The sequence below is a fragment of the Enhydra lutris genome, unplaced genomic scaffold, assembly GCF_002288905.1.
Source record: "Enhydra lutris kenyoni isolate GAN:26980312 unplaced genomic scaffold, ASM228890v2 scaffoldscaffold6, whole genome shotgun sequence".
NCBI lineage: Eukaryota > Metazoa > Chordata > Mammalia > Carnivora > Mustelidae > Enhydra > Enhydra lutris.
Genome location: NW_019154090.1, coordinates 21,101,901 through 21,127,045, shown reverse-complemented (window position 1 = coordinate 21,127,045; position 25,145 = coordinate 21,101,901). Strand labels below are relative to the sequence as shown.

Sequence of the window (25,145 nt, the reverse complement as noted above, 5' to 3'; positions counted from 1 at the left end):
GTACGTGCTGCTTCCTCTATCCAGAGGGGTCCTTCCCCTCTGTGTCTGACAGGCAAATACTGCAAGCTAGCTTGGTTGGCCTCTCGTCCATGAAGCCTCCCAGTTTCCTTTCAGTTCAACCTCTGTGATGCCATTTATACCTTTAAGGTACCATCGTCTGCATCATGATGACCAGCTCCTATAGCACACTGCTCAGTGGCCAGGCCCTGAGTCCAGCACTTTACTGGTTGACTTCTCAACATGCTCTCAGGGAGGTATCATTATATATGATTTTTATATATGATATATCATATTTTATATATGATGTATTTTTATATATTTATATATACATACATATAGATACATATATATGTATGTATATATAAATATATAAAAATAAAATGTATATATGTATATATGTATATATATGTATATATATATGTATATGTATATATTTCATTAAAGATTTTATTTATTAACTTAGTTATTTATTTGAGAAAGAGAGAGGGTGCATGAGCAGAGGCAGGGGCAGAAGGAAAGGAAGAGGGAGAAGCAGACACCCCACTGAGCATAGAGCCTGATGTGGGGCATGATCCCAGGACCCTGAGATCATGATCTGAGCTGAAATCATATGCTTAACCTACTGAGTCATCCAGGTGCCTTGGGAGGTATTATTTTTATTATCATTTCATCAAGGTATTATTTTTATTCCCATTTTATTCCCATTTCATTCCATTCTCAGAGTGATGAAGAGACTTGCCCAAAGCAGCAGGGTGAGGATTCAAAGCCAGGCTGTCCATCTCTAGAGGCCATGCTTTTTTTTTTTTTTTTTTTTTTTAAAGATTTTATTTATTTGCCGAGGATCACAATTAGGCGGAGGGGAGGGGGGGGGGGGGGGGGGGGGGGGGAGCAGGCTCCCCGTCGAGTGGAGAGCTTGATCCCGGGACTCTGAGATCATGACCTGAGCCAAAGGCAGGGGCTTAACCCACTGAGCCTCCCAGGAGGCCCATGCTCTTAACAGCTGCTCCTGACCTCCTCCTAATACAGAAGATAGCTGCCTCCTCATGACATGTCTTGTTTAGCTCTCCTTTGAGCCTAGCCCCTAGGAGGCAGCATTTATGTCTTTTTGTCTCTGGGCCTGGTCCATAGAAAGCCTTGGAAAATGCTTTTTGAATTGAATTGGTTTCCAACCTGCAGAGTTTGGATACTGTTGCATAAATCTGATATAACTGATCATGTGATGTTAGTAGCCTCAGGTTCGAATCCTATCTTTGCCCTTTACTTGATGCTTTGGGCTCCAGCACTGGAGAGCTCAGTCATCCTAATGTTGAGAGGACGGCGGAAACTTCAGCCCTGTCCAAGGTGCTGAAAATGCGGTAAGAAAGGTGACCCTTCCATGGGAAAAAGGCGCAAGCCCCAGACAGAGCCATGGCAGGACAGAGGGCATCATGCAATGCCTTGAAAGCACTAAGCGTGAACCCTAATTTCTGTCTGGGCAGTCACGAAAGTGTCTGAGGCTCGACCTGCTTCTCTTGGGGTTCTACGCAACTCAGGTGAGCTAGGGCATAGAGGGGAAATAGTTTTCCTACATGCACACAGGAGTCATAGGGGTGGAGATGGGGGCTGCCTGCCCAGTGCCTGGCCATTCCCTCAAGAGATCCTCTCTGAGATCCCTTTGCATTTTTGGATTAAGCAATGCCTCCTCCTCCTCCAGCCCTGGTTCTACTTGAGAAATGCAAAGCACAGGAGAGGAAATCCCGATGATATCAGGCTCCTATCACCAAAGTGTAAGTTTATCATAGCATTATGGACTCACAGATGTCTTATATTTTAATAACAAAAAATTTTTAAAGATTTTATTTATTTGACAGAGAGAGACACAGCGAGAGAGGGAACACAGCAGGGGTAGTGGGAGAGGGAGAAGCAGGCTTCCTGCCGAGCAGGGAGCCCAATACGGGGCTCGATCCCAGGACCCTGGGACCGTGACCCGAGCCGAAGACAGATGCTTAATGACTGAGCCACCCAGGCACCCCTAATAATAAATTTTTTGTGAGTGAATAAGTTACACATGTATATTTTTTAAAGATGTGAAGAGCATAAAGGGTATAATGTGAAAAGACTTCTTATTGCTGATCCTGTACCCTTCCTAGAGCCTGTCACTTGGGTGTTCTTTTAAGAGAAATTCCACACTTAAGGTACCCTCATCCCCCATAAACAGTTGCATTGCTCTACTTGCCATTTTCTTTAATATGTATCCCGGAGATATACACAGAGAACTAGCTCTTTCCTTTAAAGGCCACATGGCAAATGACATGTTAGTAACAGACCCACTAAGCCGGGCCTCTCTGGCTGGACTTTTAAGTTGTTTCCAACCTTTTGTTAATGCAAACAATGCTTCAACGAACACTTTGTTTGTCGTTTTTGCACACGACAAGAAAATTCCTAATGGTAGGATTGCTGAGTCAAAGGGGATGTGCATTTTAGATTCTGATAGCTATTGCTGTTTTATTCATTCTTTTATAGGGTTGTACCATAGTTTATTTAACCAATCCATCCCTCCCTCCCCAAGCTCTTCTCCTGCTTTCTTTTCAATTTCTATATTTACTTTTAGGAAATAGTGAACAGTAACATTTCATGACTTTTGACGGATCATCCTTCAGTACGTATAGTTCGCCAGAATTTCTGTGATGTGAGGTGGGGGTGGAATGGCGGTGCTTTGGCCTCTTTTGGATGGATGTTTCTATCCTATGATTAGGGTTTTTTTTCTATCTTTTGCACCCAGTCTCTCGAGATATTAATGCAAAGCATCAGGCATAATGCCTGGCACATACCCAGCATTCGGTATTTGTGAGTTTCTGTAAATTACAATGTTGCAGTGAATTGCCTATGCACGTACATCTTTGTGCACATGTGTGAGCATTAAATTCTTAGAAGCAGAATTGCTGGTCAAAAGGTACACGCATTCAGATTTGGTAATACTGCCAGACTGACCTCCAAAGAGCTTGTACCACCTTACATGCTCGTTTCCCTACATACTTGCCAACACTTTATTATCAAGTCACAGATGTTTTAGGGAGTGGAACAATGCTTGGACAGTGACTGGTTCAAACCCTTTATGGAGCAGACAGAGCCACTGAGGCCCAGGGATGGGGAGGGAGTGCCCAAGGTCACCCGTGAGCTATAGCATGGTTCAGTTAGCATTTGGGGCCTCTCTGCCCCCTTCTAGGGAACTGGGCAGTGTCCTGGGTGGAATGTGTGGGTGCACTGGAAAGGTTCCACGAGGCGAGAGAGGACATGGAGATGGGGCAAAGGGGAGGTGGGTGTGCAGAGATCTGTGTCTACTCCACACCTCTGCCTTGGGGAATGCCACATTTTTATTTCATGAAGGAACTTCTGACTCTTCTCCACTACTTCTCTCCACCTCTCCCCGCACCATCTTCTTCCTTGGAAACGGCCTCAGAGATTCTGAAAGGTGCTTTCCTTACTTCTGAGCCTGCCTGTGTGGGAGGAAGCTGAGGACGTGAGGGTACTGATTGAGAGAGCAGGTTGAGACCCAGGAGCTGTTGTGCAAAAAGAATGGTAAATTATATAAGGAGGGAAAGTGGAAGGGTGGGGGGGGGTGGAGGCAGCCATTCATCAGTGCTTTTTAACCCTTTCCTGCTGCAGAAGCAGGCAGCTCCGGACAGAGGGCTCGGAGATGGCTGCAGTGAGAGACATTTTCATAAATGGTTTGTGCTGAAGGCTTTGAAGGGAGGACAGCATTGCTCCCTCCTCGCCCTTTGCCGACAGGCTTTGTACTCTGGGTAAAACTGTCGGAAAAGGTAGAACAGCTCCTAATCTAGGAGATGATTCCTGTGGGAAATCAGGCTGCTTTTCAAGCATAATTTGAAAAGCCGCTGCCTCCAAAACTGCGGGGGGGGGGGGGGGGGGGGGGGGGGGGCGTAGAGAGGAGAATGCCATTTATAAAGCAATCAACGCTTCGACAGAGTCAGCCATCACTCAGAATTATTTTCCGAAATTTGGCCTCTGTTCCGTACTCTGGAGGAAAGGCAGTATGGGCACTTCGCTTCCAATCAAGCCTGACACAGAGGCTGGGGTAAGTCACACAAAGGGAGAGGGGCCCCCGCGCTGTTCATCACGGCTGGAGCTGCGGAAAATCATTTCTAGGGCTTCTCAACTCTCCGGCATGAGCTGGAGGAAGACTCATCAGAGGCTCCATTCATCTCACTTCTTACTTTTAAACTTTAAAGCACATATTTATGTGCCTCAAGTTGCCCATGAACCACGGCATGTCAAACAGTTTGGGGTTGATGGAAGAGGTACATTTTCTCGTCCTGGGACTTTTGAAAACACAATCTCATCGCTGGTCTCTCCTCCTTCCGATTGCTCCTAGATGCTGCCGTGAGATGAATATTCCTAAAATGCTGCTTTCAGAGCATTACTCACCTGTTCAAGAACCTTCCAAGGCCACTTGATCTGTTAAGGCTGGAATCCCTAGGTTGGCATTCAATGCCCTTCATAAATGTGGCCTCAGTGAGCACAGCCTGCTCACACATACCCTCCCGGGCTGCTGAGCCACACCGGTCACCTGCCACAGGCATGGGGTGGTGGCTGTCTATTACCATTGCCCACTGCCTGGCCACCAAATGCAGTGCTTCCTTTTGGGGGAAACCACTCCACCCCAGCTCTGCCTCCATATGCTTTGGGTGAGCGGATCTGAGCACCTGCCTCTAGGCCTGCCAGGAGAATGCAATGATCAGAAACCAGCAAACTAAGGTCCAAGGGCAAAAGAATGGCCCATGGCCTATTTTTGAAGGATTTTACACATTTAAAACATTGTTAAAAAAAAAAAATCCAAGAAGATGGCTCAGAGATCCTATGGCCTGCAAAGCCTAAAATATTCACCATCTGGCCCTGTGCAGAGAAAGTTTCCCGAAACCTGCTTGGATGTACAAGGCTTGGTTTGGGGTGGGGCGAAGGACTTGCTGAGCAAGCGGGAGGCGCTAATCCTAGGATTTGAGCTTGGAGCTGCCAGAAGGAGGTGCACACTCTCCTAGACTTGTTCAACTCAGAGAACCTCAGCCTGGAACTAGTGGCCAACCTTGACACTTTATAGAGAAAGGCTGCTAAAATGCGGAGCCTGGCTGTGGGATCTGGAGCAGGAGGGTGGGTGGGTGGGGCTGCTGCCTACGTGAGCCCAGGCATTTCTTTCTGCTCAAGCCAGTTTAAGTCGGGTCTCCTGTCAGTTGCAACCGAAGGAGTTCTGATGAATACAGATATTGGCAGGGATGCCCGGCTGCCTTCGTCATGTCATTTTCCTTGCCTGGACTGCCCTCATCCTCTCTTCCTGCCAATAGTCTGCCTGTCCTACCAGGATCTTACCGTCTTCCGTCAGGGTCCTCCTTAGTTTCCAGGGGGTCTTAGGCTCCGAGATTAAACCATCTCTTCCCTCAGCGATAACTGTCCAGAGGACGATGTATTTCACCCTGCCAAAGCCGTGAGCAGTGGAGTTGGACGGAGGGAAGGGATGCACAGCGTCGAAACCCTGGGCACTGTGTACACAACAGCACTCACTCTTCCCTCTGCAGCCATTCAAAGAGGCAAAGGCAGCGACTCCATTTTAGAGAAGGGAAAACAAAGGAAAGTGACTCGCCCAAGGTCACACAGGCACTAAGGGGCAGAGTCCGAAACCAAGCCCAGTGCCGATGGAGCTCCAGGTCACCTGAGCTCTTTCTACAATACGAGCCTCCTGAGGACCACGCCAAACCCCGTGCAGGAACCCCGGTTCCATCTCTGTGCTTTCCTGAACCCCCCAGGAGGCATCCACTGCCTGCAGATCAGAGCTCAATGTCTGAACCTCAAACTCAAGGCCTCTCAGTATCTACCCTTAACTCCAGCCAAACCAACACTCAGAAACCCTGAATGAAAGGAGAAACCCTCACTGCACCAGCCGGGTTGAACAGGGGGAAACGATCACTTTGAGAAGCCCACGTAAACAAGGACTAGAATGAGTCAGCTGGATGGGTTCAAATTAAAGTTGCCTGGATATAATAATGACTGGAGAGGCACTCTAATTAGTTTTTTTTTCTTTTTTTTTTAAATCAAGCGCAACAATCTGCCTGCAGGAATCCAAAAGCAACTTTACTCTTTGAGGACGAGATGGGTTTTTGGAAGACTGTGGCAAATCCTCCCACATGGATTATCTCCCGGAGAGCCTCCCAAGGGCCCAAGTTGCATCACGGTGCAGGATGTGTGTGTGTGTTTCCTTGCCTCTTGGAACGCCATTATGGCCTGCCGTGCCCAGGCACCCTGGGAAGGCAGACTACTTGAATTGCCCTGGAAGCCAGGTATTACTCGGTAAGTCCCACCACCTCTCTGACCTGTTTTTCATTTGTCCCGACCTAGAGATTCAATTAGCCTAGCACTTTGTGTCCCCAGTGGAATTGGGAACAATGCCGTGAATCTTCTTACGGTCCTCTCAATTAGAAGGTATTTCCCCCCTTTTCCCAAAGGAAATCATCCCAGACTCTTAAAACTAGAAGAGAGGTAAGTGATTATCTTTCTTTCAGGGGTTCGTAACTCGGGGTCCCTGCAGGCTCATAGATGAAGGCTCTAGAATTGTCCATAGAATTTGTGAGGTCAGCTAAGCAGACCCACCCAGCAGGAGATGAGATAGTGGATGACTGCAGTCTTGGGGGGTGGGGAAGAGGAGGAACGTTTCTGGGGGAGCGGGTCCTGAGATGTCATCAGATTCCTGGAGAGACTCAGGATCCCCCAGATTAAGCTGTCTCTCTGGTGCACTGTCTCCACTTTACAGGGAGAACTGAGGCCCAAGGAGAGGGAAGGCCTCCGATGACTCACTGGCAGAGCCAGACCAGAACCCAGGCTGCTGCCACCAGCGGTCCCAGCTAGACATCCTATGCCCTTGCAGAGAGGACCCTAGTAGGAGATGAGTGGGCCTCTCCAGAACTGGCCGGGGGCTCCAGTATATCCCCATGCCAGCTGCCTTCTGGGTTTTATAGAGCGTGGGGTTATCTACAGCACTGGAGGAGTTCTCCGGATGGAGTCTCACCATGCATATGGTGAGGAAGCATTCGTCACTCCTAGGATCCTTTAGCGTGTGTGTGTGTGTGTGTGTGTGTGTGTGTGTGTGTGTGTGTGTGTAGGCCCACATTTACATAATCTGTGCTTTAAATCCCTTTGCTGAAAAAAAATCAAGTATTTATCCTGCCTTTTCTACACAAACTCCTTCAAGGTTACTGTATAGCTGATGCAAGGAATGTTCCCCTCACATAAGTACTCTCGCGAATAGCAAGCCGCAGGCGCGGTGGGACCAAACTGCTCTACTCCGCATGTCCTAATGAGGGAGTGGGTCCAGGTGACGATCGCCAAGGACCGCTGCTCTCGTAAGAGAGCAGATATTATACACCTCCTGATGGAAGTAAGTAATACCACTTACGGAGGAGTGTGGCCAAAAACAACAAGAACAAAAGACCCAAACCAGATCACGCCTCTTGTTCTGCCTCCCCATTTACAGGAAATACAGGTGACAGGAGAAGCCCATGAAATGACCCCCACAGGGATGTAATCAGTAGATCCAGACTGTGGGAACTGCTGTAGGATAAATGACCTTGTTTCCTCAAAAACATACAGGGAGAGAAAAAGAGAGGTGGAGGGGGAAATCTAGAAATTACAAGAGATTTATTAAGGGACATAGAGATAACAGCAATGTATATACCTTATTTGGATCCTGATTCAACGCGCTGGGGAAATTTAAACACTCACTGCGAACAATATGAAAGGACAGCTGCTAATTTGTTTAGGTGTGATAATGCTATTGTGGTTGTACATTTTATTTATTTTTTAAAAAGATTTATTTGAGAGGGAGAGAGAGAGAGAGAGAGTGCACAAGCAGGGGGAAGAGGGGCAGAGGGAGGGAGAGAGAGAATCTCAAGCAGATTCCCCACAAGTCATGGAGCCCGACATGGGGCGGGATCCTAGGACCCTAAGATCATGACCCAAGCCAAAGGTAGACACTTAACTGACTTCAGCCACCCAGGCGCCCCGTGGTTGTACGTTTTTAAAAAAAGGTTTAGATAGGACATCTAGGATGTGCTTCAAAATACTCGGGGGACGGGTGAGCTGCAGAGGTAAACGCATGAGGCAGCAATGAAGCAAAGCTCGCCATGTGCTGGTACCTGTGAACCAGGTACCAGGTACTGCCATGTGCTGGTACCTGGTACCTGGTTCACAGGTACAGGGGGCTTGAGGTGTACTACTGTCCATAATAAAAAGTAAAAACGAATCAATCTTTCACTTAACAGGTATGCAAAAAATTGTCATGTGTTGTCTTTGGGGAGGGAAACCAGATGTCTGCGGAGCAAGGTGGGGAGACTGACTTTTCACTGTTTCTGTTTTGTCCTGCTTGGATTTTAGGCCACGGCTCTCTATTACCCATTCAAGAACATAAACGCATTTCTTAAAAAGCACCCGATTTAAATAACAAACTTTAAAGTGAGCTGTTGATCATAGTTTTCATCCAAGAAGCACCTTTATTTCATTTTCCTCCAAACTGACAGGTTTCTTCCGGTAACAGCTCCAGCTTATTGTTCCAGGAGAGGGGGGTGCGCGTGTCTGTGACGCGGGGCTGCATTCTGAAGACCCCTGAGTCGTGGTACTTCCACATGGCCCTTGGGTGCTCAGGAGACACACTCGGTGCCTAGTAGAGGCCTCCCTCCATGTGCCCCTAGGCTTTTCACTGTACGGGGCATATGTGGCGGGGATGGCCTGTAGAGCAGCTGGGGGCGAGGAGACGATAAGGGAAGGAGTTAAACCCTTAGAGCCAGGCAATGTCATCTGAAAACACCAGGTATGAAGTATAAATAACAGTCAGCTACTTTCCTTCCATCCAGTTTCTAAGCAGTTGTGTGATCGATCAATTTATTAATCGATTGGCTGTCGGATCCACTGTCACAGTCTTCTCCGCCACAGCCTGGGGCCAGGGTGGGGTCTTCCCCGCCTGCAGGACGGAGCTACCATCCGGCTGCACCCAGGTGTGCGTGGGAGGGGGGTGTCACTGCAGCTCCTGGAGCAGGCGGAGCACATTGGCTGCGTAGGGGTTCCCCTGCCCGGCAGTCCCCCGCAGCTGCACCGGGGGGAGGCTTGGGTGGGGAGGTGTGAGCTGCTCGGGGCAGTAAAGTTCGTTCAGGAGAAACCAGATGCAGTCCGGGTCCACCTTCATCAGGTGGAGGAAAACCCTGTGGAGAGACAGAAGGGAGGGTGGGCTGGCGTCTCAAGGGAGCAGAAAGAGGGGAGAGTGGCCGCTGTTCTCCCGAAGAAGCTGCTTAGTGGGTTATTGGGGGGAGAACCTGATAATAACATCAAATCCCTTCAAACAGCAGAGCAAACCCACTGTCGTTCCTAAGACAGGGCCATGAGGATGGTCCCACAGCATATAAAGAGTTTCATATCCATTGATGTCGAGGAGAAAGTTAGTCCGAGCAGAACAACACTGACATCAAACACGCTCTTGGCAAAGAAACCAGTCAAGTTCTGGGGTGTCGAGCAAGAGTTTTCAAAGAAAACTGACAGGGCCCCCCCCTCATTCCAGGCTCACAGGGTAATAAGCCCGCACTCCCAAGTCCCCAGGTCCTCATCCCCGGGCCACTAGCCTGCGGCTGAGCTCTGTAGCTCAGCCCCTTCTGGCCACCAAGAGCCGTGGGTTCCTGGTGGTCTGGACATGCTCACGCCAGGATCAGACCCAGTTACTCTCCTGCAGCAGGAACCGACTGAGCCAGTGCACTGGTGTCCTACACACGACAGGGACAGAGCTGAAGGGCCCAGGTCACCCGACACCATACGCCCCACCAAGGGTGAGGTTCTTCAACCTGGCCTGAACTCTGGGGTCACCACCCTTGCCTCTCCTCTGCTCATATCCCATTTCTGAATGACCAACCACGTGCCCAGGGCCACCGCAAATTTCACGCACCTGGCTGACTCAGTGATTCAGAGTCCGGCTTTTCCATCCCAGGAAGGATGAGGCCCTCCCCTGGATGGGCAGCTCCCTGTTGGCACATATCACCTGCTCAGAGAGGCTTGCCTTCCCGAACTATTTTGCTTAGGCAGCTGCCCCTTATTTCTCACTTCCAGGATACCTGTTCAGCACCTACTGTCTACTGACCACCTCCCTTTCTCACGAAATAGCTCCTGAGGGCTGTGACCACGACTTTTTGCTTTGCTGCTGCACCTGGGATGACACACGGTAAGTTCTCAACAAACACCTGACCTAACTGGTTCTTTTATTTATTTATTTATTTATTTATATTTTTGGTAAAGATTTTATTTAGAGAGCGAGAAAGGGAGAGAGCAGGAGGTGGAGGGGGGAGAAGCAGAATCCCCACCGAGCAGGGAGCCCGACACGGGACTTGATCCCAGGACCCTGGAGATCGTGACCTGAGCCGAAGGCAGACGCTTAACCCACTGAGCCACCCAGGCGCCCTTGGTTCTTATATTTAACAAGTGATTTATGACACTACATGGTAATAGCTTAAGACAACTGGAAAATTACACCCTATGAAAGGATCTAAAGGAGAGGGTGACTGTTCATCTCCAAGAACAGTCTAGTGCAGTCTCCCCACAGGATTCACGTTATCTTGGCCATCACTGCTCGGTAGCTGGGGGAGATGATTTGAGTGGACTTCAGTCCCCTCATTCTAGAGACAAGGGATGTACTTCATTCACGGTTTTGCTGTGGTTTAAATGAGGAAACACGGATCCAGCCCTACAGTGTCTAGCCCAGGCGATCCCTATGTACCAAGTAAGAGGGTGGATGGTACGTATCTGATGAATCACATTTTATTCTTGATGACTGAGAAGTCCCTCTCATATTGCTGGACAACAATCAGGAATTTAAATGCTTCCTGAATGGAGCTAAATTCTGTTTTTAATTTTGTTAATCTGAAAACCCTGTGCCCTTCGGAGATTTGGGTCTTACCCTGGGGGGAAGCCAGTTTTGCTTTGTTCCTTGGGTTTAATAGACATCTGCTAAGGAGGCAAGGGAGGCAGGTGGGAGGGGGCCCTTTGAAAATTTTCCTGGCCTGGTTTGTACCTAAACCATTTAAGTTTTCTTTACTTAGGATAATCTTGTGCTTATAATCTCAGCGGTGGTTGCCGGAGAAGTGATTAGAATATTCTAATTCATCGTTTCCACTTTGCCGCAGAAAGGAGATGGGGCCTGCGTGGGAGACAATTTTTGTTTAAAAACAAAAATATCTTTGATAATTAGAGTGGCAAGGGAAATTATGAAAAAAAAAAACACACCAAAAATGGGAAGCTGATTTCTATTTACGGTGACACAGTTGACAGTTTTCCCTGGTGCCAAAGACGGTTAGAATGCAAATGGTTTCATTTGATTTTTTTTTCCCCCTTCCAGAACTGGAACGGTTTCTCAGGCTACAGCCTGGCGCACTAAGGAATATTCTGATCTGGGCAACAGCGAAGTGAGGCTGTGGCCCACCTCAGTCACGGTTCCGCTCTGACTTAACTCAGCAAGAACATGTTGCAATGTTCACTCTGAGTCCTTTTTAACATGCTAAATGCAGATGTTGTACTCCCTGGCAGGAAAGGAAAAGGGAAGAAGCCACTCTCCTTGCCCTGCGAGAACTAGGTTTGTTTTTTGTTTTTTATTTTTTTAAGATTTTATTTATTTGAGAGAGAGAGAAATGACAGGAGAAAGAGAGCATGGGGGGTGGTCAGAGGGAGAAGCAGACTCCCCGCTGAGCAGGGAATGGGATGCTGGACTCATCCTGGGACTCCAGGATCATGACCTGAGCCGAAGGCAGTCTATTAAGCAACTGAGCCCCCCAGGCGCCCCGCCCTGGGAGAGTACCAAATACAGTGCTCACAGGGAGGCCAAGGAAGAATGAGTGTAGGAAGCCCACCTTCTTGTATTAAGTGAGAGCCAAACTCTTGCAAGGATTATTTTGGGTCTCCTTTCTTAGCTCTTAAAGGGGCAGACTCCCCAGAAGGGCAGGCAGCCATCCACGTTCCCTCTCCTGCCTCTGGGGCTTGGAGCAAATTATCTTGCCTCCGTGAACCTGTTTCCTTTTTCTCCAAAGGAAGAGGATCACACCCGCCCCGCCCTCCTCACAAGTTTGTGGCGAGGCTCTAAGGAGATGAGGTGCAGGAAAACACTTTGAAGTGCATAATGAAAACACTGGTCCTTCTAGAGGGTATGTGTGTGTCTAAGGAATAATTATCACTACCAACCTCTGCAGCGCCGCCACACCGCGGAAACTTCTCAGACACTCCGAAAAGGGCAAAACATTTGTCTTTTGTTTCACTAGCAATTTCCCTCATACTGACTTGGTGGGGGTCCCGGTCCTCCGCAAATGGCGCTCTCCTTTCGCCTGTTATTTTCCAGAAGAAACAAAGGCAATATTCTTCGTCCTCTGCGTGCCCGAGGCTGGCAGCGGATGCCATGCTGGGCAACCAGGAGCTGGCAGGTGTAACCATGCTCCGGCTTGGCAAAAGGTACGCAACCTGCTGAACCCTGAACACGGGCACATTCTGAACCTGAACCCTTGTTCGCTTTAAGCCCTCCCGCGAGTGGAACGGAGGCCCAGGAGGTCTTGTCTGAGAGCTCAGGGGCCCAGCTTTGCTCCAAACTCTGCTGCCACTTTGTCCTGCGGCCAGTTCTTGCTCACCCTGAGCTGGGGGTGGGGGTGGGGTTCCCAGAACGTGAAGAGCCCAAAGCTGAAGACCTTAAAAGCCCTTTTGCATAATCCAAAGCCAGAAGACGAAGAGAGGGCCTCCGCTTTGAAGGGACCGGGGTAACTGCCTGGAAAATGTTCCTAATACATCACGAGACATGGCAGAGATGGTTGTTGAAATGCCAAATGGCCGGTTCCATGTTTCCTCAAACCAAAGAGAGACACTTTAAAAAAATATATATGTACACCATTTAAGTTCTGAACAAAAATTTCTCTCTCCTTCCCCCAGGCCCAAATCAGTGGCTCCGGGGAGCACAGTTATCAAGAGATTATCTGGTCCCCAGAGTTTCGGGAGGCACTCGGCTGTGCCTCATGCCTCCGAGTGTCCTGAGGCGAGTGATTATCTCTCAATAACCTGTAGGGCCGTGTAGCTTAAATGATAACTTGACTTTAAAAAATTTAGAACTCGCCGTTAGGCAGTTTCTAAGCAACCTCCGTTTCCATGGCAAAGAAGCCTGGTGTTTATACTGATTTTTCACTTAAAATGCGGTTTTATTGAATTTCGCTCCGTGCAGGCAGCCATTTCCCTGCACTCCAGCCCTATCTACAATTGACGGGCATCAGCAAGTCCCTAATAAACTCCAGACACCAAACCAACGGAAGCCGCTCATTCCTTCATGATCAATAGTGGCCTGCCCCAAGTGACAAGGCTGGCGGTGGGGGTGGGGTGGGGCAGGAGGAAATGTGCTCCTAGAATCCGGTCAGTGGGGCTTGGGTCCCACCTCCCTGTGGTTCACCTGCTCCAGCCCAGGCACTGAGCCGGGTGTGTGGGATACAAAGACGGACGGAGGAAGGCTCCGGCCTCCGGGCTCCGCCTCTGGAAGGGAGAACGGACCAAGCAGAGAGACCCACGGTGCACATGTTGGGTGGGGCTGGGGAAGGACGCCTGAGGAAGGGAAACGGCAAGTTGCTTCTCTGCAAATACCAGTTCTAAGGCCCCTTCCTGCGTCAATGGTCCACAGTGATCCCCACGCACGGGCACTGGAGCACAGCTCCTTCATGCCCTGAAATGTGGCAACACCCCAAGAAACCGCTCTGCTGCAGATGCAAATGTTCCAGAGCGCGTCCTCACCACCTCGGTCTAGCCGGCATCTGCTCAAACGCAGCTCTAGAAAACCGCCAGCCAATCCGGGCCCAGTGAGGCTAAATAAACCGTAAGTGAAATGCAGGCTTCCAGCTCTCCTGGGTAACGGGCTACTCTTTCTCTGTCAATTACTTGCTGGAGGGATCTGCTGCTCCTTGTCTCTTTCTGGATTTATAAAACGCTCTCATGAGCTGTCTGCATAAGTGCCAGTGGTATAGGACTTGTGTATTTATTTATTTTGGGCTTCTAAAGAAGTTATTCGGTGATGTCTCCTTAGGAACGCGATACAGGCTGTCTCTACACGGCCATGACGAAATGCAATCGGGAAACAAACTCACTTGTTGGAAAGCAGGCACACCCACAAAGTTATTCTGGCTTCCCTGCTATTCCCTTCCTGGCAGAACTTGTACAGTCTTTTCCTCTTTGGCCATCTCTTCTCCTGCGACGCGGTGCGCACCGATGCTACAAATGAGGCTGTGTGTTTCCTTTTAAACAAATGGATGCTTGGGGGTGTCGACGTACGTGTCCCAGCCAGCGAGCAGAGGGGTGATGTTTCTATCTTGGTAATTTACTCTAATAGGTCTCGGTTCATTGGTTAACCAGTATTTCAAGCCTGTCCTTTCTTGCTATTCAATTTAGCTATCTTCTCCTGCGAGGAGGTCATTTTTTTGTTTCTAAATGTTGGAAATGGAGGATTATGACTTGGAGCAACAATTTACTTTCCGAATAAATTCTACCAATTGCCTCTGCGGATATATGTACTCGTTAGACTTAACTATATTTACCTGTTACCATCCATCTATCCATCTGGCTCCACCTCGCATACTCACACAGAGACCGATAATAAAAATATTTAAATGCAACGGGGACAGAATTTAAAACCATAAACACCAGTAGCAGCTTACGCTGCTAATCGCACCCCCAAAGTACCGCAAGACAAAGTATCATAAATGCAGCTGAATGACTCCATTGCTTTGTGCATATTTAAAAAGATATGGCACTGAGAGGACCAATCTGTCACAGACAATTCAAAAATAAGCCAGAACCTAGAAGGGTTTAAATCCCACTGGGGCAGGATTTAAAAGCAGCCCCTTCCATCTGGCTGCCTCTCCTGCCTCTAGGCCCCCCGCAGGCCTAGATCCACCCCCAACGTCCCCACCCCTGGCCAGGACGCTGCTAGGTGCAGATTTCAAAGCAGCCCTGTGCCAGAGCACTGGGTTGGGAGGGTGGGGGCTGGCCCAGGCCCCATGCCGTGATTCCTGCTCCACATCCACCCTCTCGCCCCAAAGGTGCATACCCTTGAAGATAAAGACATCTTTGTAGCAACCTACCTATTTGGTCCCCCTCCCCCCAGTCTGTTTTCCTGGAACCCACGCGTTGGCACTAAGCCAGCAGCCTCTGCTGATGGATGCGGGGAAGCGGCCGCTCGAGGAAGTGCACTTGTGCATTCACTGCAAGGACGTTAGAGACATTAGTTACAACAGTCCCCCGCGTTCTAAGATGACCCCTGAAGAAATTTTCTTAGGGTTCAGAACCAAGAAAAGCTGTGCCTCTTTCTGCGAAGCTCTCTTTTCTTATTTTGGGGATGCCGGGAAGGTGTGCACTAGACGCTCCGCCTGTGAGGAAGACGAGGGCCGCACTGAAGGCCCATCTCCAGCAAGGGCGTGGAGCTCTCGGTGCGCACTTTATAGAGTAACCTCTACCTTGCCTTCACCTTGTTTTTTCCCCCGCTCTTGTTATTTTTGTCGTTGTTGTTGCATACGCTTAACTGATAAGATGACCTGGGTCTTTTTTTGGAACCAGGAGGAAGGTAATAATGCTAACAATGACTACTTCCTTTTTCCTCTGTGCTGACATTCTGTGCTGAAGAATAATAAGCATGAGTTTACCGAATCCTGGCAATAATTTGATTAGGTGGAAAATAACAGATGCGCTCCCTCTAGTCTTGCAGATGAGGGAGTGAAGACTTAAGAGAAGTAAGCTGGTTGGCCCAGGGTGATGCCGCCACCGAGCAGCAACGTGAGGCCACTCTAACTTGGTTGTCATCTTTGCAATCTTTCAACTCTCAACACAGTACTTGGCTTAATTTAAGAAAAAAAAAATCTTGTGAATAAACACACATATAATAAGATAATCAAGGCCATTTTCCTGGCTGCCTTACTTGGTACTGAGGCCATGACATTGACGGCGGCCTCTTAGGTGCTCAGGACAGACCATGGACCCTGCAAAGTGATGAAACAGGTACCCTGTGGTCTGCCAAAGCTTTTGACATGTGAAATCCACTGTGTGGATTTGTGCAGGTGGTCCTGCCTCCTGGAACATCAAGTGCATCCTGCTTCCCAACCCAGTGTGCTGTGCAGACACGCAGGCACGCCCCACGCCTGCCTTTCCACTGGGTGGTAAAATGCTAGACCCCGGCAGATTATCAATCACAAGACAGCGCCAAGGAAGCAGGGGAAGGACAGGGAGCATTTGGCTTAAGTAGCACGGAGGTCCCTGCCTTCAGATCTGAAACCCAGCAACCCACTTTGTTTATAATCTGCATGGCAGATGTCTCTTATCTTTGACACCAGGAAATCATGCCGGTATATGCACGGTGAACAGCTTCAGATCTGAGTGTATTTTTAGAACAATGAGCCTGGAAAAGAAAAGCAGCAATGCCTGTCAAAAGATGGATAATAGGAAAGCTAACTACTTGGGTCTGGATTTGTCAACTATTAATCAAATGTCAAAAGGGAACATATTAGGAGCGCCTTCATTTCCATGCTGGGTGTGATCTGAGGGGGAAACAGCCTTGCAGCCCAAGCTCAAACAAACTGCCCACAACATTTGAGGGGATGAGCTACTAATTTCAAGCTCAGCTGAACTAACGGATCACCTCTGTGGCTCCTGATCTGTTCAAATATAATAGGCCCACGTGTGGGTAAAGAGAGGAGCCGGGCTCTGACGGGGATGAAATGAATGAGCCCGTGCCAGCGCGCGTTCGTCCAGGGTTTGAAGGCACCGGCTGGTTCTTTGATGGACTGGGATCCTACTGCTAGCAAGAAAGCGGGGCAGTCAGCCAGTAAGTGAACCTTGAAACCTGGGCCTGACTTCTCACGCAGAGGGTGGTAGGGGGCGGTGGCACAATTAACATGAAAAGATCATTCCGCGGTAAAAAACTCTCTTCGGAGTTTGGTGAAGATGAGGCAGACTTACAGTAGGACACACCACGCCCAAGTGCCCAGATGTTCAGAGGATGTGTACACGCTGTATCTCCTATTTGCCACGTTTATATATACATATATCCCTAACCGGGGTGTGCATACACACGCAAATACACCTCCAGAGTGCAAGCCCGGTAAGGGCAGACGCCTCCTCTCTCTTGCTCTCCTCTCATTTCAGTGCCTACAACGGTGCCTGGCAGGCCGCAGCCCCTCGGCTGGCCAGGAGAATGAATGGACCTGCAGACTGGCCTCCCTCGCAGAGAAATGCAATTCATTCCCACCACCCTTAGTTTACGGAGCAGGGAAATGAGACATAAGGAAATGAAGTCATTTGCTCCAAGTCCCAGGGCCAGTAAGGTCAGAACCTAGGTCTGTCCACCTCCACGGCTGGTCCCCTCTGTCCTCGTGTACAACGGCTAGGCAGCAGAAGCTGGGAGGGAGCCCCCTGGCCACCAGCATGCCTAGGACTGCAGCAGTGAGCGGCTGCACAACCCAAAGGGGCACCGGCCAGTCACTACCTGCTGGCACCCTGCATCCCCGCCGGGGGTTGGCAGGTGGTGGCAGGACTGGGGGTGGAGACCAAGGGGCCTGAAAGCCTTGTTCTTCCATCGTGAGACCCGTGGAGCATGGACTTCATCTTTTCAAAACAGGTACTGCCTCGTCTGTTCCCTTTAGCCCCAGGATGGAAGGCTTATTGGATGATTTAAGACCTCCCTGCAAAAGACAGGGAGCCTCAGACGCCGCTCGGAGATAGGCCCAAGAAGCGTGGTTTCAACGGAGTTGAGTTGAATCAAGCTGACAGCACTGACTGGCTTTAAGGAAAAACACAGAAATTTGGGGTATGTGCTCTCATCTCAGATTCCTTTCATGTGTGAGAAGGAAGAGCTCCATGGTCAGAAAGGCACAGAAGTGTGGAGGCCCACTGCATGCTGGGAGAGATCTCGGAGGCGTCCAGGGCTACTGGGGAATTTCAATCAGTTGAGTGGGCCTCTGCCATGGTTGAGGTGGGGGCATGACTGACCTGTTCTTTGTAAGCTAATGCTTACCCTCAGGGACCCAGCCTGGTTTACAGCATGTGGTATGCTGACCCCTCCTCCCACATGCCAAATTGGATTTTTCTCGTTTGTTATCCATTGAAGTTATTTAACTAGATGGACTTTGGGGGAGCTGGTATTTTTCTTGCATAGCCAGTTAACAGTGACACCTAGTGGTAACATACGGCGAGGTTCTACCCTACCCTTACCCCCCCCTCCACCTCCCCCAAGTTGCAAGATTTATGCCCCTCCTTACAAGGCACATTCGCTAGATAAAAGCATTAAACTGGAATGGCATTTCTGTTCTTAGCATTTACAGCCTTGGTTATATCAACCACCCCCTGATCAATTTCCATTTCTAGAGTTTACAGCCTGGATGTAAAAGCCTGCCACAAAGGCTCTATTTAATATGACAAATTAAAAAAGCAAACACAGGCTTGGTCATTCTTTGGAGCCAGGAGAAGCAAAGAGGAGGGAGGAAAAAGCCAGCGGTAATGCACACAAAGAGGAACTTTCACGGAGCTGCTGAGTGTCTCTGTGCCCTAGCCAGGGAGGCTGACCCTTGGAGGCTCCAGCCCCCACTCGCCAGACCCACAGACACGTGAAGGGGAGCAGAGTAGGCTGACCCCAAAAGTGCCACTTTGGCGTGTGGACTGAGCTGGAGGCAATCAAGACCCAGCAGATTCCAGAAAAACTCTTACTTCTCCTTTAACTGCCTGGAAGAATCTGAATAGAGGGCCTCGCCCAGAAAGAGAGCTATTACCAGAGATAACTTTTCATCTGATTAACCTATGTGGATGGCCGGGCCAGCCTCTAATCACCAAACACCTGCTCTTCTTAGGTCCTGTGAATCACCCTCTTGAAGCCCCAGGCCCCTAGGCCATTCCTCAGCTCAGAGTGGCAAAAAAGTCTCAACTGCCCCACTTGACTTTGGGTCTCATGTTTTTATAAAGTGCCCTCAGGTATGAAGTAAAAAATGTGTTTTCCTCCCGTTAATCCGTCTGCCAAAGAACCTAGAAGCGTACGATGGAAGGAAACTTCGTCCACCCCTCACACAGCTGCTCCCCCATCTCCTTTCAGAGCAGCCACTGGCCCTCCCTGGCCATCCCTGTCACACAGAGAAGACATCCCCTAGGCATTGGCAACTCACTAGCTCCAAGGAAGCCGGGGCATCTGTGGACGGCTCTGGCTCTCACTGGTTCTTTTGAACACTTAGCCGAGGCCGGAGGCTGAACACTAAGCCACAGGGCTCCCTCTTGGGCCCTGGCAACAAACACAACAGCCTTCCCTTTTCCCATGAGTGTGTGGCGGGTGTCAGTGACTGCTGCGTGGGGGATACACAGGGGTAGGAGTGGGGGGAGGGGGCTGGCAAGGAGATGCGGATAGTCTGAAGAGAGAGTCTGTAAGTCAGGTAGACAGGTGTCCCTTCTGGAATGGATGTGGGGTGTGAGCGCTCCCTGAGCCAGGGGACCAGGCACGCAGTGTTTCAGTATCAAACCCCCCTCCCCCGCCCTCCCTTCCTTCAATAACGAGGCTCACAAAGAGACCAGGTTTCCCATTGTCTCAGGATTCTTCTCCTATTTACGGAGCTTATTAATTTCTGAATCAAGATGCCAAATCAGCTCCTGATCAAGGACAACGCTGGTTTTTTTCCCTTGGCTTCAAAATAAGTTTGCAGATGATGTGTTTGTGAACCAATCAACCCTGCACTTCCTCCCCTCCCAGCCTGGCAAGAGGGAGGTCATCTGACTCAACACCGAATGGAATGCGCTAGAGCAAACAAAGGCGAAGCAGTCAAGTGGTCTGGCTGCGTTTCCCTCCTCCAGAGGCACCCTGAATACCAACTCAAGACTCAGCAAGGTCCAATTCCAGGTTTAATTGCTTTTAGCGGCACAAAAGAAAATTAGAAATGAAAAGATAATGAATGCGAATATTAGCTTGTTTGATGGGTCTGAACTGGAAGGATGGGTCTGGGGTGGGCGGAGGAAAAGTAGAATGGGACAGAGAATGGAAAAGTCACATATCTGGGACTCTTGGTTGTTAACAGGCACACAGAGAATTTACTTCAAGATGAATGCATTACCTTCTTGAGTTGTACCTGAAATCAGTGTGAGAGCAGCTTCAGGAACACCACCCGGAGGGGGAGGGCTATTTTCACCCTAAGTTGGTTCTTGAAGGAACAAGAATGTCTGAGGGTAAGAAGCTGGTTGGGATGCGCCCCTGTGCTCAAGAAACCATGACTGATTCTGGGCCTAGGGGAAGTGACGGGAAAGTGACAGAAAGAAAAAGGGGAACTGGGGAAATCAAGAGCAAAGAATTGCAGAGGACAATAAATCAATCCAAAAGGATATTTCCATCACTCCCAGAGAGTGCAAGGTTTATAAGGGAGCAAGCAGCTTCCTCATTTCACAGTCTGAGCGGCCTTGCAGGCCTTCAGGGAATGGGAGGACTCCTACCCCACCACGGAAGATCGGAAGATCGGGGACTAATTTTTAGAAGCCTGAGAGGTGGGAGGGATTGTTGATTTGCCCTGGGTCACGGGAGCTACAGTATCCAGGGGAGTACACAGGGCCAGGCCAGGGAAGCTAACTTCTGTTCCAGTAGCAGACACTGGGGGATGGCAGGCCCACTCTGGCCTCCCCGCCCCAGCTCTCCATCCAGCTGGAGCAAGGGGGCCACAGTGCATTTTTGGTCTCAAGTTTGGGGAATGCTGCTGTACTCAGAATTTTAGCTTTTGAGAAAAATCCTTTGGGGCTCAAGGAACCAGACATAGCTTCTCCCATTAGCGGTGGCACAGCTACTTGAGAATAAGTAAAACTCTTGGAAATCACAACCACCTCATTTCAGAGTTGGAAAAGGCCCTTTAGACCATTAGTCTAGCGATTCTTTATGTCCCTCAGTTCACAGATGCCTACTATCATCAGATGAATGCCATGGACTCGATCCAGAGAAAGGAATGTTTAAGGGTTTGCTTGTACACGCCCCATTTTGTGTACAAAGTGCGAGGGTTCAGAACACCTGACGTCCACTCAGATGCTCTGGGGAGTCAAGGTGTGCCCGATCAGTAACCCAATGCTTATGCTTTGCAGAAGAAGGAGCCGCGGTCCAGACAGGTGCCAGGGTCACTCAATCACTAGAATAGGGCCTAGAACCAGATCTCTCTCCTCCCAGGAGAACTGCTTTGTCCTGTTTGCACACCATCTTTCTGCTTTTTGCCCCTTTGGAATTACTGCTGACACTGCAGCAGAGGGAAAGGTTACTTGCAAAGAGAAATGCATCTAGTAAAAATACCACCTCTAGAGTTGGCCCAGTTAAAGAAAGCATCTTAACCCGGCGAGAAGAGTGAGGAGAGAAGAGAGCGGAGATGCCTTGACTCTGCTCGCCATTAGCAAATCATCTATAATTTAGAGCAAACGTAAAGAGATGTGGGTGATCAAGCAGACGTACCTCCTGGCAGCCTCTTGTAATTTCACGGGCTGTTTGACGCTGAGGTAAATCAAGCAGGCATCAGCCACTTTATTCAGGTCACCCTCACCTGCGGAGGGGAGAAACAGAACAAGCATCGGGGCTCAGACTTCATCTGGGACAAGCAGAACGACTGCTGTCTGCTGGACCTGGAACAGCGAGGCGAGAGGCCCCGGGCTCTTGACTCCATCCCGTGAGTCAGAAAAGCACAACAAGATAGGTGGGGAAACGAGGGCGAAGTAAAACTGAAGGAGGTACCCACGAAGGGAGAGGAGGGAGCACGACTGGGTGCCGGGTGCCACGGTGCTGGCCAGATCGCACGCAGGCTGTGTGTCCCCAGGGGAGGGTGGCTGGTACCTACCGAGGTCCAGTCTTTCGCAGAGGGGGCCCAGGCCCTGCAGAACGGCTAGCTGTAGCTTGAAGGCCAGCATGTGTGTGTACACCGGTCCGGCCCGGGCGCTGACGGGAGCCTGGGTGACTAAGGAGCCGGCCAGCTGGGGCAGGATGTCTTTGCAGAATCGGCTCCTCAGAAAGTCGCCACACTTGCCTCCCAGGGTACGCAAGACCTGTAGAAACAGCCCCGGCTCTGGTGACTGCACATTGCCAGGCAGCACAGAGCTAAGGAATGTGTGGTAATTCAATTTCTTCTTGGGGGGAAAAAAAAATAGAATTACTGCTGTTAATTTCTTGCCCATGGTTTGTGATTCTGACAGTTATGAATTCGGAGGTCTCTGCTCCCAAGGCATGGCTGCTTCTATCCATAAATACAGATTACACGGGGAATAATTCAAAGGAATCTAGGGTTGGATGAATAATATGATTAATACCTTGATTTTCCTCCCTTTTTTGGTTAAAAAAAAAAAGAGCTTAAAGCAGTTCACATAGATCATCTCTTGACTCTTCCTAACATCCCTCGAGAGAAGGCTTGTGCTTTGAACTCCAGCTAGCTGAACAAACACCGTGACGCCCAGCGGCTGCTGCGCAGAGGCCCTGGGGGGGCAAGTAGCTGGCCGTGGTCCCTCTACTGGGTCCAGGCACGGGCCCGGCAGTCAGGGCCCCAGCAGAGCCCTGCCTGTCCCACCGCACCATCTCCCATGTATGTCACCCTCGTCCCATCTTCCACCACGGGCGGTTTCTTTACACGTCTTGTTTTAAACTTTCTCTAGCAGAACATATTGAAATGTTTTGCCCCGTTGCACAAGGCTGAATATACAGGATAATAGGAATTTCTTTAAAAATTGGTAAGCAAGGCATAACCAGCACAGAGAGTGTTTGCCGACTTTGCAGAGAATAAGGTCCTTTCCACAGGGCCCTCAGCTGGCCTGCACAAGGCCCTCCAGGCCTCGGATGTCACCAGTGTGTCTGAGGGTGGAAAAGCAGCCTCAGTTACAGTGCAAACATGTTTCTATTTCTCCCTTTTTCTATGCCTGCTGTCATTTCAGATCACCTATTAATTTCCATAAAGGAAGGCAGCATATCTGAATAAGATTTGGCAAGACCCCCCTCCTTCTTCCTAAGTCTCCCTCCTCCCCTGTGTGTGTGCATGTGTGTGTATGTGCATGGTTTTGTATATTTTGCTTTAGAAAAAAATATTAACAATTTTATATGTTTTAAACATAAGCTCCTACTTTGGTCCAGTATATGCTGAAGAATCTTACAGAAAACCAAGATACTTTTGCCAAGTATACTGGTTGCATTCCTGGTTTCATTTTATGTCCCTACACATCTTTTTGCTTTGCTTCATCTTGCTCGCCTACTCCTAATTTATGTTAGCTTGCCCTGGGAAATATATCTCTGTAGGTTGCCTTAAGTGCTTTTCAGAATAAGGAAGAATATAAATAAATAAGCCAAAATACATGTGCTGATATAAGCCAAACTAAGTCGGGGAGAATGAAACCTGACACACACACATATATATGGCTTTTAACTTTTCAAAGCATTTCACCAAACAGTCCCACTGTAGCCTTGACAACAATACTATGAGGAAGGTGGAACACAGGCTCCTAAGGCCAATTTGAAAGTGGGTGGGCGTGGCCTTTGCCCAGAGTCACCTGGATGGGCAGAGGAAGCTCACTGCTAGAACCCAGGCCCCTTCATCTTGACTCCTGTGCAGTGCAAAGAACCTGGGCACGAACACAGATCTGGGTTCTATCACTTACCCGCTGTGTGATGCTGAGAAAATCCCTGAACTTCTCTGAGCTTATTTTCTCCTCTGTCAAAAAGGAGGAGAGCAGAGGCTACCTTGGAAAGCTGTTGTGAGGAGATGCGTTCGCATGGGAGGCAGTGCCAAGGCACACACGGGGCTCGATAAATACTGGCAGTCCTTTTCATCTGCTAGTTCCTTCTGCTCCTAACTCAAGAGGGGACTGACTTTTACTTTCTTCTTTGTGCCTTTCTGATTTTGCTCTGCTTTCTTCGAGGACCAGCTAAAATGAGTGGGGATCCCCAAAGACGCGGCCGCGCTCTGTGCTGGCGGCCCCCACCCGCCCGGCTGACCGCGGTGGGACAGCAGCACGGTACCTTGAAGGCCCTGAGCACCACCAGGGGGTCGTCACTGGTGAGTCGGCGCACGAGCGAGGGCCAGGCCCGGTGAGCCAAGGGAAGGAGCTGGTTCTTGTGGGACTGAAGCACAACCACACACAAATCCAGCACATCCAAGACCTGAAAGAAGAGACAATGTGATTTCAGCAGGGCGGGAGTTCGTCATGGGAAGCGTGGAAGAGCGTTCCTGGAAGTTTCTAGAGGTGGTGATGGCAGCAAGGAAGACCCAGAGCAGGGCTCACGGCACTAAGGCAGGGCCGTGGGCAGTGTGACGCGGGAAGAGTAAGAGGAGTAAGAGTAAGAAGGTGTCACATTAGAATTTTTTAGTTCGTACTAAGTGTAGTGGGGAGCCATCAGAATGGGTTAAGCAGCAAAGGGCCATGATACAATTCACGTTTGAAAAAGGTCATTCTGGCTGCTGAGCGGGGGAGGGGCCCTGGGCAGGAGAGAGATGCGCAGGAAGCAGGCACATGCCCGAAGAAGAGGACAGGAATGTGGCCACGGGGTGGTGGCAGCATGAAGGGGTCTGAGGTCTGTCCTGGAGGTGTGTGTATACTGAACGTGTATACGAGCTGTTGTAGATGCTGACGGCCCCCGACATCGGGGCAATAAAGAGTGGTGTTGACAGGGACTGCCTGGAGTCAGGCTTAGCGACTGAACCAATGCAGGCGCTGCTGGCTGAGACAGGAGCAGGGAGGGGAGGACGCTGAGAGGCTGAGAGGCTGGGTGAGGTCATGTTCCCTTTGTTCTACGTGGAGAAGCCAAATAGGCAGCCGAGGTATAGGTCCACCTCAGAAGAAAGGTTCGGGTGGCCTAGACATAAACTGGATTATTTACCCTCCCCGAGAATATGTGTCCTAATCTGCAGTTCAGAGAGAGACTACTGGCCTGCCTCAGTATCCCCAGCAGGGGTCACGACGATGAGCAGTGTGGCCTTTCCTCCCAGAGATGGGCTGGCCTTCACAGAGCAGGGGAGGGTGCACGGCTGAGTCAGAGAGACTGAGGTCTGCTAACAGAGCAGTAAACCCCGCTGGATGTCGGCTACGTGCTGGTCACACGGAGGCCG

At 49.7% G+C, this 25,145-nt stretch overlaps 1 protein-coding gene across 1 annotated transcript in view; it reads right to left on the bottom strand.

Annotated features, from left to right (window-relative positions):
• Nucleotides 1-8,505: 8,505 nt before the first annotated feature.
• Nucleotides 8,506-25,145, bottom strand: part of LOC111141435 (TELO2 interacting protein 1) — a 45,745-nt gene continuing 29,105 nt past the window's right edge. Inside the window, exons 5-8 of the mRNA XM_022493978.1 lie at nucleotides 24,059-24,199; nucleotides 21,900-22,104; nucleotides 21,521-21,608; nucleotides 8,506-9,236 (exon numbers count right to left, since the gene is read on the bottom strand). Of these exons, the coding sequence (XP_022349686.1) occupies nucleotides 9,053-9,236; nucleotides 21,521-21,608; nucleotides 21,900-22,104; nucleotides 24,059-24,199 (618 nt within the window). The 3' untranslated portion in view covers nucleotides 8,506-9,052. The remainder of the gene's footprint in view (nucleotides 9,237-21,520; nucleotides 21,609-21,899; nucleotides 22,105-24,058; nucleotides 24,200-25,145) is intronic.